The 12,173-nt window shown below is 40.7% G+C and overlaps 1 protein-coding gene across 4 annotated transcripts in view; it reads left to right on the forward strand.

Annotated features, from left to right (window-relative positions):
- Nucleotides 1-12,173, forward strand: part of LOC118619300 (transient receptor potential cation channel subfamily C member 4 associated protein) — an 84,211-nt gene that overhangs the window by 47,095 nt on the left and 24,943 nt on the right. For all 4 annotated transcript variants that reach the window (XM_036245983.1, XM_036245981.1, XM_036245982.1 and 1 more), the window contains 2 exons: nucleotides 3,275-3,482; nucleotides 9,315-9,500. In XM_036245983.1, coding sequence (XP_036101876.1) covers nucleotides 3,275-3,482; nucleotides 9,315-9,500 — 394 coding nt within the window. The remainder of the gene's footprint in view (nucleotides 1-3,274; nucleotides 3,483-9,314; nucleotides 9,501-12,173) is intronic.

The raw sequence follows: 12,173 nt of genomic DNA on the forward strand, positions 1-12,173 counted from the left end.
ATTGTGAAAAATTATATATATAGAAAGACAATTGTGGAGTAAAACAATTAAAAATGAGTGAACTAGAGCTACTTATATCAGTGTAGTTAAATCTCAATGTTGAATGAAAGTAAGTAAGGTGGTATATGATACCATTCACTCTGCATGCAGAATAATACCATAGGTTTTTGTTTTTCTTTTTAATCTTTATTGTTGAATGTAGAATGTATTACAGATGTTCCTCATTTTCCCCCCATTGACCCCCCCTTCTCCCCACTCCCGCCCCCCTCCTGCCTTTTCCCACACTATTGTCCGTGTCCATTGGTTATGCATATAAGTTCTTTGGTTTATTTCTTCCCACCCCCCAAACCCCTTCCCTTTGAGGTTTGTCAGTCTAGCAACCAATTTGTACTTCTTAATCCCTTCACCTTTTTCACCCATTTCCCCAACACCCCTCCCATCTGGCAACCAACAAAATGTTCTCTGTATATATGAGGATGTTTCTGTTCTACCTGTTCATTTTGTTTGTAGATTCCATTGTTGATAGATATGTATTCATTGCCATTTTGTTTGTTGATATATTTTATCTTTTTCTTCAAAAAGACCCTTCATCATTTCATGTAATAACAGTTTGGTGGTGATGAACTCCTTTAACTTTTTCTTGTCTGGGAAACTCTCTATATGGCCATCGATTCTGAATGACAGCTTTGCAGGATAGAGTAATCTTGGTTGTAGGTTCTTGCTTTTCATCACTCTGAATATTTCTTGCCACTCCCTTCTGGCCTGCAAAGTTTCTTTTGAGAAATCAGCTGACAGCCTTATGGGAACTCCCTTGTAGGTAACTAGCTGCCTTTCTCTTGCTGCTTTTAAGATTCTCTATTTGTCTTGAACCTTTTGCATTTTGATGATGATGTGTCTTGGTGTGGGCCTCTTGGGGTTCATCTTGTTTGGGGCTCTCTGTGCTTCCTGGACTTGTATGTCTGTTTCCTTCACCAAGTTAGGAAAGTTTTCTGCCATTATTGTTTCAAACAGGTTTTCGATTTCTTGTTCTCGCTCTTCTCCTTCTGGCACTCCTAAGATGCGAATGTTGGCACGCTTGAAGTTGTCCCAGAGGCTCCTTACACTATCCTCATTTTTTTTTTATTCTTTTTTCTTTTTGTTGTTCTGATTGGGTGTTTTTTGCTTCCTTATATTCCAAATCAGTGGTTTGCTTCTTGGCTTTACCTACTCTACTATTGAATCTGTGTAAATTATTCTTTATTTCAGTTAATGCCTCCTTCATTTCTGACTGTGCATCCATCATTTCTTATTGGTTCTTTTTTATGCTCTTGAGGCCCTAAGTTCACTGAGGTTCTCACTAAATTCATTGAACATGCTTATAAGCAGTATTTTGAACTCAGCATCTGTTAGGTTGCTTATCTCCATTTCGCTTAGTTCTTTTCTTGGGGTTTTGTTCTGTTGTTTCATTTGGGACCTGCTTCTTTGTTTCCTCATTTTGGCTGCCTTCCTGTGTTTGTGTCTATGTATTACTTAACGAGTGGTATGGGGCTCGCTGAGACCAGATGCTGCTCATTTGAAAGAATTTAGGAAAAACCTGAAGCAGGATACAAGACAGGCCAATCCTACAGTTAAGCAAGTGGCAACAGCTTGGATGGACCTGAAAGTTGGGTGGGGCGGGGCCTCAGGGAATCACCAGGGCGGGGTTACCAGTGTGAGCCAGGTTGCTGGAGTCCCAGATATGGTAGCTGTCTGCCGCCCCAGGGAAGGGGTCACCAAAGGAACAAAGGCCTCTGACAGCACGTTTGTCCCAGAGAAAGCCCCCTCTCCAGCCCTCGCTCCAGTGCCAAACAGCTCAGTTCTTCCCTGTATGTCTCTGGTGCCCCTCGAGCTCCAAGCTTAGAGAAAGAGAGTCCGATAAGTCCGTGCGTGGCCCTTTAAGGAGCTGCCCGGGGCTCCAGCCGCATCAGCTTCCCTGAGCCTCAGTTCCCGCTGCTTTTTCCAGCCAGCAGTTATGGGGACTTCTCTTCCTGGCACTGGAACCCGGAGCGGGGCACCTGGTGTGGGCCGGGGACCCTTCAGTCCTCAGGAAGGACCTTCCCGGCCGAGGTGTCCTCCTGATTTTTATCCACCACACATGGGTGTGGGACCACCCCATCGCGCCTCCGCCCCTCCTACCAGTCTGGATGTGGCTGCTGCTTTAATTCCGTAGTTGTAGGACTTCTATTCAGCTTGATTTCAGGTGGTTTTGAATGATGGTTGTTCTGTAGTTTAGTTGTAACTTTGATGTGGTTGTGGGAAGATGCGATACCGTGTTTACCTACACCGCCATCTTCTACCATAGGTTTTTATGGAAATGTTCCTAAGTGTAAAAAACACAAAGTTCAAAATAATGACTGCCTCTGGAGACAGAGAAGGGAATATAACTGGATGGGGGATAAACAGGGGCCTTCAGCTATATTTTTGAAATAGGTTATTTCTTACGAAGAAAACATCTGTAGCAAGAATGATTGGTAGGTATTTTTTTTTGTTAATCTTCACACAAGGATATTTGTCCATTGATTTTTTTTTTTTTTAAGAGAGTGGAAGGGAGAGGGATAGAGAAAAATTGATTGGTTGCCTCCCACACGTCCCCCTCTGGGTCAGGGATTGAACCTGCAACCCAGATACATGCCCTTGACTAGAATCGAACCCATAACCCTTTGGTCCTTGGGCTGACACTCTAACCGCTGAGCCAATTTGGCCAGGGCTCTTTGTTTTTCTTTTCTTTTTTTAATCCCCACCTGAGGACATTTTTCTATTTTTTGTTTAGATACAGTGGGAGGAAGAGAGAGAGAGAGAGAAACATCAACGTGAAAGGGACACATCGAGTGGTTGCCATCCGCACGACCAACCAGGGTCGGGGACAAACGGCAACCGAGGTACATGCCCTTAGCGGAACTGAACCTGAGTCTCTCTGGACCGCAGGCTGACGCTCTAACTGCTGAGCCAAACCCTCCAGGGCCTCTTTGTTTTTCTTAATAGGCATAACGAGCCACATGAGCAAAGGCAGAGAATGAGAACAGTAGTGCTCAAAGGGTTTGCTCTTCAGACCAGTCCTATGAGGTAGGTTAGTCCCATTTGACAAATGAGCAGAGACTTAGAGAGGTCCCATAACTTACTTTAGGTTGCACAGCTGTAAATCACAGAATTGGGATTTGAACCTAAGTGGCCACATTCTTAGGGGAATGCAAAAGAGGAGCACATCCAATATCGAATGCACTGAGCACAGGGATTGTTTTATTTGTGTCTTCTGTAGGAAATGATCCGACTAGATGAAGTCCCCAATCTGAGCTCCTTAGTATCCAATTTCGATCAGCAGCAGCTTGCTAATTTCTGCCGGATCCTGGCTGTCACCATTTCAGAGATGGATACAGGAAATGATGACAAGCACACACTTCTTGCCAAAAATGCTCAACAGAAGAAGAGCTTGAGCTTGGGGCCTTCTGCAGCTGAAATTAACCAAGGTAAAATCTTCAAACTTCAGAATTTTAAGATTGTAGCTCTAAGATATCTTCCTAAATCATTTAGCTTTTTCATTATCTCTAGAGATTAATCCATTTGAGGGTTCCTGGGGTCCACTTAGAGTATGCAAAATTTTTGTGTATTTGTTCATTATCTTGGGGGCCAAGTCCATAGCCTTCCTTGGTCTGTGTAGGCTTTTCTTTCCCCCTCCTCTTTTGTTGGGACTTTTGAGGAGTACTCAGGTTAGTAAATCATAAAATATACATTCTTAAAGTCATGCAAATTTTATTATAACTAAATTATACCTCAAAGCAGATTTAAACGTACACATACGTATACACTGACAGAAGCTCACATTTTTTAATCTCCTGTTATATGGCAGACATGGAGCCAGAAGAACATTTACCTAGAAGTGATTTTATGTAATCCTACAAGCAGCCCTGTGAAAGAGATTAGTATCTCCATTGCACACCTTAGGAAACTGAGGGTCATAAAGGCTCAGTACTGGGTACCTGTGTGTGCTGAGGCACTAAGGAACTTTCAACTTTTAGTTTCCCATTTAAGAAATCTCTTTTAGCCCAGTCGGTGTGGCTCAGTGGTTGAGCATCAAGCCTTGCACCAAGAGGTTACTGTTTCGATTCCCGGTCAGGGCACTAGCCCAGTTTGTAGGTCCAATCCCCAGGGCGGTCATGCAGGAGGCGGCCAATTGATGTTTCTATCTCTTTCTCCCTCTCCCTTCTCTCTCTAAAATCAATAAAGAAAAAAAAAGAAATTGTTTTTATCCTGTTAGTATTGATTACTTTCATGTACCTGCTTGTAAGCTGACTTAAGTAGAACCAGCATTACCCATCATCCTTGGGGAATGAGGTTTTCTAGTCAGTTGGTTTTTTAATTAACTGAATTTTAACACCAAGCCAGTTTTCTTTGATTTGGGAGATTAAAAAAAGAAAGTCTTTATGAAATGTCTAGGTTCACTTTCATACCTATGTGGCTAACACATGATATAATCTCCATGTGATGTCTGCTTATATCTTTTGGAATAAAAAGCTTTATTAAATGTTGTATTTTAACACATGATGTTTTGTACAGGATCTAGGCCTTCCCAGCTTTCTGACCATAATTCCGTTCCACTCCCCAATTCTGCACATATTTTTCTCCAGTCAAATGCACTGGGAAGGCCAAGGTGAACATAGTTAAATCACAAGTAGCCCAACTGGTGTGGCTCAGTGGATTGAGCATCCTCCCATGCACCAAGAGATCACCAGTTCAATTCCTGGTCAGGGCACATGCCTGAGTTTCGGGCTTAATCCCCAGTAGGAGGGGTTGTGCAGGAGGCAGCCAATAGATGTTTCTCTCTCTTTCTCCCCCTCTCCCTTCCTCTCTCTCTAAAATTCAATAAGAACATTTTTTAAAAATCGTAAGTAGATGAGAAAGGTCTTAGTCCTCATTATTGTCTTTTTTTTTTTTTTTATCCTCACCCGAGGACATTTTTCCATATTTTGTTCAGATAGAGTGGAAGGGAGAGAGAGTGAGAGAGAAACATCGACGTGAAAGGGACACATCAAGTGGTTGCCACCCACACAACCCAACCTGGGCCAGGGACAAACTGCAACCAAGATATATGCCCTTAGTGGGAACTGAGCCCGGGTCTCTCTGGACCACAGGCCAGCGCTCTACAAGCTGCAGCCAAACTGGCCAGGGCTGTTGTCCTTCTTTAATTGAATTCCAATAATGAATACTTTTAAATAGAGGTATGTGTAGTAAATCAGCTCTGACTGCCATAATAAAGTATCATAGACTGGGTCGCTTAAATAACAGAAATTAATTTTCTCACAGTTCTGAAAACTAGAGATCCAAGATCAAGGAGCCATCAGTGTTGGTTTCTGGGGAGACCTCTCTTCCTGGCTTGTAGCCAGCCACTTTCCACTATGTCCTCATGTGGCTTTTCCTCTGTGCATGCAGAAGAAAGAGATTTCTGGTGTCTCTTCTCTCATATAAGGAGGACGCTGGTCCTATTGGATAAGGGCCCTACTATTATGACCCCATCTGATTATCTCCCTAAAGGCCTGTCTCCAAATTAGTCATATTGTAGATCAAGGCTTTCAATGTATGAAATTGGGAAGGAGGCAGGGGGAGACATACAATTTGGTCCATAACAGTTTGGAAAACTGAAGTGTGTTTTGTTTTTCAATATACTGTAACTCTGAGCTAGTTTTCTTGCCCAGCAAAATAATGCTTTATCTTATCTTCCTGGAGCTCAGATAATTAAAATATTAGAGCCCTTTTGGGGATTCTCAGAATTACTAGTTGTTCCTTGTCTCAATTCAGATAGGAAAAAATGGCTGCATCTGGTGGGGGGAAGCATTCAAGATTTTAGAGAGAGAGATGAAGCCACGGTGCAAGATAATTATGTTTATAGGTGACCCTGAGCTGAGAGGGGCTGATTTTTGCAACATGAGCTCCGGTGGAATTTAGAATCATCTCAGAGAGCTGAAAAGCAGGGCCTAACCTGTGAGAGGCAAATTTACAGGAGTATTTGGGAAATACTGATGTTTTAACAAACAAGAAGAGAGAAGTCTGCTTTTGCAGAAGCTCTCGGAAGTAGTGGGTGTTTTAGTTGTCAGCCAGTTTAACGTTAACCAACCGTATGTTGGAGCTACTGGTAAGGCTGTGAGAATTACAAAAACTGTACCGTGCTGGGGTGCTAATCACCTGAGACTGTATAGAAGTTGGTGAGCATAATTGGGCGAGTGTTTGGGGGTGGGGGAGAGTCAGAGTTTCAGAACCCTGAATCCTGGGCAGGTCATATCTGAAGGGCTCTGTTCAGTATGCATGGTGAAAAGATTAGGTCTTAGGAACTGTTTTATGAGGAACAGCTAAGGAAACTGGAGAAAAGAGGCATGAGAGTAAAAGTCCAGCTTTGTGAAGATTTGCATGTAGAATCCAATCTCATTTATTAATAGACATCACTTCTGCCCCTGACTTGTAACTTTATCTTGCAAAAGCATTCCATTCCAGTAAATTTGAATTATCTGATTCCTTTTTACACGTACATAGTATTTTATATGGGCATACCATCATTTATCTAGTCCCCTATTGATGGAAATTTGGTTTGTTTCAAGTCTTTGTTTCTACAAATAACAACCTTTGTATAGATTATGTTGTGCAGGATATTTGCCTTTTAAAATTTGATAGATGTTGACAAATTACACTTCCAAGGAAATTACTGATTCATCTTCCGACTCTGTATACCCTTCCCAGTAGAGAGCCTTTTTAAACTTACTGGTATTTGTCAAACTGGTAAGTAAAAATTGTTATCTCGGAAAAAACAAAAACCAAAAAAGCTATCTCGGTGTATTTTTTTAATTGAGATGAAAGTAACACAATTAACCATTTAAATGAACAATCTAGTATATTTAGTACATTTACAACTTGTATATATAATGTGCATTTACATTTGTTCATCTAGTTCTAAAACAGTTTCATCACTCCAGGAAAAAACCCCATACACATTAAGCAGTTAGTCCCCATTTTCCTCAACTCCTGGCTATCACCTGCTTTCTATCTGTGGATTTACCTAAACTGGATATTTTATACAAATGGAGTCTTACAATGTGTGACCTTTTGTATCATGTATCATGCTTTTTTCACTTAGCATGGTGTCTTTCACTGTAGCATGTCACTGTTTAATTCCTTTTTATAGCTGAATAATATTCATTGTATGTATATAGCACAGTTTGTTTATCCATTCATTGGATACACATTTGAGTTGTTTCTACCTTTTGGCTGTTGTGAATAGTGCTGCTGTGAATATGTGTGTACATATTTGAACACGTTTTTAAATTTCTTTTGGATATATACTTAGTGGAATTGCTGGATCATATGATAATTCTGTGTTTAACTTTTCAAGGGAAAATTAATTTGTAGTTTTAATTCACTTTTTTTAATGAGGTCAAACATCATTTTATAGTCACTCACTAATATATAAAGGATGGAAAGAAAGCTAAGATTATTTGCCTAGCTCTGTGCTGGGACTGAATTTATGTGACTTCATATAATCTTCCTATTACTTTGTCTTAATTTTTCAAAGAATTTTCTTTAATGTAGTATTCTTTTAATTTACTTTAAAATTTTTTATTAATGGGAAACTTTCCACATATGAAAGTAGAAACTCATATATGACAAACATAACAGTATAACGATCCTCACATACCCATTACCTAGCCCCATTCACTCCTCCCTTCCTCACTTTGGATTATTTTGAAGCAAATCCCAAACATCTTAAAATTTCACTTGTATACATTTCAATGTTTCTACAAGATAATGACTCTTTTTAAACATAACTTCAATACCATATTATACTCTCTCAAATTAATAGTAATGTCTTGATTTTTAAAAATAAAAATAGTAATATCTTGATATTATGAAATATCTAGGTATTTATTAATTTTGAATTAGATGACACATTTGCATGGTTCAAAAAAACCTACAGATTCAAAAAGGTGTTCATTGAAAAGTTTCCCTCCCACTCTCTTTCCATTGGCCTAATTCTTTTTGCCTTCAGCAACTGCTTTTTTCTATCCTTCCTGAAAGGTTTAATCCACATACAAACATATGTACAGACATTAGCCTTATTTTAAAGAAGACTAAATGATGTTGCTAAGATTTGAACCCAGATTTCCCTGCTTTCAAAGTTTATTATATTCTCTTGGGCTCATCAGAATTTCCATCTTCCTCATTATTGTGAGTAATATGGGATTGGTGGGAATAGAAATGGGATAATTATTCAGTTATAGGAGTTGGATAATTATTCAGTTTCTAAATTTACCAAAAAAAAAAAGGCTTATCTCTTTTGATTCCTGCCAGTATTTGTTTGTTATAGAAAAATCAAACTTTAGATTAAGTAGTTTTAAAAGAAACATTTATATTCTTTTCTACTCAGAAACAGCCACAGTAAGTACCTTAGTATATATCTTTTTATTCTTTATGTGTATATTATGTACATAATTTAAAGAAGCAAAGTTTTAAATTTTTTTAAGAAAGCAAGCCAATACTGTTTAGGTAATATTTAAGCATCTTTCTGTAAGAAAATGTAAACCTCTTTTGGAGTCACTGTATAGAGAGGTATGTGTCATTGTTCTTAGTGTCTGTTGTATTCCATTGTATGGATATATCATATTTAATCAATATGCTATTAATGAACAAGTAGTTATTTCCACCTTTTTGTTATAGAAACCACACCAGTGCACATCTATATATAGCCATCTTTGCATATATAATTGGTTATTTCCTTATGGTAAATTTCCAGAAATGGACCTTGTGGCTCAAAGACATACAGATTTAAGGCATAAGTTATTCCAGTTTATATTTCCACCAGTAGATATAAATGCACCTGCTAAAATATATGTGTTTCTATAACTTTGTTACTATTTTACCTTTGTTTGGCCTTTCATTATATTTTATTTTTAAATGAATACACTTCTTTTCTTTTCTTTTCTTTTTTCCTTTATTGATTTTAGAGAGAAAGGAAGGGAGAGGGAGAGAGAGAGATAGAAACATTGATGAGAGAGAACATTGATTGGCCGCCTTCTGCAAGCCCCTCACTGAGGATGTGCCCTGACTGGGAATCGAACCAACAACCTCTTGAATGGGTCAGCGCTCAACCACTGAGCCACACTGGCCGGGCTGGCCTTTCATTTTAAAGGGAAGCTGTTGCTGACTAGCTGCTGTCAGGTTAGAAATCATAACTGTCATGCAGGTGAGAGGAAGTTGTTTGTTGAGGACTTTAGAGCTGGTCTCTGATTTGAAAATTACCTCTTTTCTTTCTTTGGCAGCGGCCCTTCTCAGCATCCCTGGCTTTGTTGAGCGGCTCTGCAAGCTGGCAACTCGAAAGGTGTCAGAGTCAACGGGCACAGCCAGCTTCCTTCAGGAGTTGGAGGAGTGGTACACATGGCTCGACAATGCTTTGGTGCTAGATGCCCTGATGCGCGTGGCTAATGAAGAATCAGAGCACAGTCAAGGTACTTGTGATGGGTCTCCTGAGAGGTGGGGTACTTTCCTGTGGATTCCTGGAGCCATTCTTGACCTATTTTCTAAGGAAGATAAATTGAAATTTGTTCAAAGTAGAATTTTTCCTCAGGGAATCCTAGGTCATGATTGGTAAGATTCTTTCGATAGCTAATGATAGAAACCTCTTTGAACTCCCTCTAAGGGGACCAGTCTTATTGGAGAGAGTGCACAATAGGAGAGACTTTCTGGAGCCAATAACCAGAGCATTTTTAGGAACCCAGAGAGTTCTTACTCTGTCTCTCCCTTCCTTAGTCTTCTCTTTTTACTAGGCTGCCCAGTAAATGTGTAGGATCCTAGTCTCAGCTCCAGCTACCTGGTGAAGGAGTCTGGCCATCTTGGGTCAGTTGCCCAACTCTGAAGCATTTGACTCTGGCCAACAGGATGGGGTCAGATGGTACAAACCCAAGAATTCTCACTGAATCATGCAGATAAAATTGAAGGGAGGTAGTTCTGGAACGGCAATGTGCAGAGCTCTGTGGAACTACATGTTTCCCCAGTGAAACTACAAACAAAACATAAAAACAACGGTGACAAAACCATCCACGTAAAGTCTGTAGAAATTGTTCTAAGAGCATACAGCAAATGAAACATTTCTTCAGGAAAATCTATTAAAACTCAGTAAGAACAGTAAGACATTAGAAGTTATGAATCATGGAGTTCCACTCTGGGCAAATGTAGTACAGGGTTTCCTCAGCACAAAAAAGGAATTTGGTATCTAGGAGGGGCAGGCTTCCAGCTTTTTTTTTTGGCACGTGCCCCTAGCAGGAACCAAACCCGGGACTCACTGGTCCGCAGGCTGATGCTCCAACTGCTAAGCCAAACCGGCCAGGGCAGGCTTCCAGCTTTATAACCCCCTCCAACTCCAACTCGAAGAGGCTAAATTCTTGATTGCACGTGGCCAAGTTTTATGAGATTGACATATAACATTTTGTAAGTTTAAAGTGTACAATGTGTTGATTTGATATATTTTTAAATGATTACCACCACAGCCGTAGCTAACAACTCTCTCTCATCACATAATAACCATTTCCTTTTTGTGCTGAGAACATTTAAAATTTATTCTCTTAGCAACATTGACTAAGTATATGGTCCAGTATTATTAGCTATAATCATCATGGATTCCCAGAACTTGTTAATGTTATAACTGGAAGATCATACCCATTAAACAGTGTCTCCCCATTTCTCCAACCCCTGGTAACCACCAGTCTACTCTGTTTCTCTGAGTTTGGGTTTCTTAGATTCTACATATAAGTATTGTACGGTCAGTATATGTCTTTCTCTGACTGACTTATTTCACTTAGCATAATGCCAAGGGCTCCTTTCCTCCGCCCCTCTCCATATTGCACGTAGTACAGAAGCTCTACTCAACTCCAGGCCAAGAATCCTATAGTTCTTACCTCCCTTTACTCAGCTCAGCAGGACAGAGGTTCCACACAGAGAGAGAAGACTAGAAGCTACCACCTCCACTGGCAGTAGTAATAACAAGATTTTGCCAGGAAGGGGGTGGAGGGAGGTAATAGGTTAGAACAGAATGTGAGGAAGTTTGAGTCTAAACACAATGTAGATTTTGGTGTTAAACAAATAAAAGGAGGCTGTAGCCCTTTTTGAGAACAAACAGCCAAACCATATGCCATCTAGTTTACCAGAGAGAAACAGGGAAAGAGGCGGCTAAGAAGAGCTCTTCCGAGGTCAAAACAGACCTCGTTCTCAAAAACTACCCCTACCCCAATTTTTTTTTTAATTACTCACCCGAGGATACTTTTCTTTTTTTTTAATCCTCACCCAAGGACATTTTTCCATTTTTTGTTCAGGTAGAGTGGGAGGGAGAGAGAGGAACAGAGAGAGAGAGAGAAACATCGATGTGAAAGGAACACACCGAATGGCTACCACCCGCACGACCTACCAGGGCCGGGGACAAACTGCAACCGAGGTACGTGCCCTTAGCGGGAACCGAACCCGGGTCTCTCAGGACCGCAGGCTGACGCTCTAACCGCTGAGCCAAACTGGCCAGGGCTCGAGGATACTTTTCTATTTATCATCAGATAGAGTGGGAGGGAGGGAGAGAGAAACATCGATGTGATAGAGCCACATCGACTGGTTGTCTCCCTCATGACCCGACCAGGGCCGGGCATGAACCGCAACCGAGATGCATGCCCTTGATTGGAATTGAACCCGTGACTCATTGGTTCGCGGGCCAAGGCTCTAACTGCTGAGCAAAACCAGCCAGTGCCCACTACCTGAATTTAATTGAATCAAACTTTGGTGTGGTTTATACCTCAAGGCATTATCAAAAACTGTATTTAGCCAGCAATTTAGGAGAGCCTGACAGCTGAGTTGCATACCAGATGAGGCAGAAAGATCAGAAAAAGAGCCAGTTAAAGAGAGTCATGCTAAAATCCTGTCATCCAGGCAGACTGTGCACATGCCCAAGGCTGCGCACTCTCTGTCGTAACACCAAGGCCTTGGAGAAGTGGGTTCGCCAGGTCACTAAACAAACGAGAACATAACAAGCCCTGAAGGGAGGAAGGGGAATCAGTATCCAGAGTTGATACAGTATTTACCTACAATGTCTAGTGCCTAACAAAAATGAAAGGTCATGCAAAGAAACAGGAAAGTATGACCCA

This window comes from Molossus molossus, unplaced genomic scaffold (genome assembly GCF_014108415.1).
Source record: "Molossus molossus isolate mMolMol1 unplaced genomic scaffold, mMolMol1.p scaffold_m16_p_6, whole genome shotgun sequence".
Taxonomy (NCBI): Eukaryota; Metazoa; Chordata; class Mammalia; order Chiroptera; family Molossidae; genus Molossus; species Molossus molossus.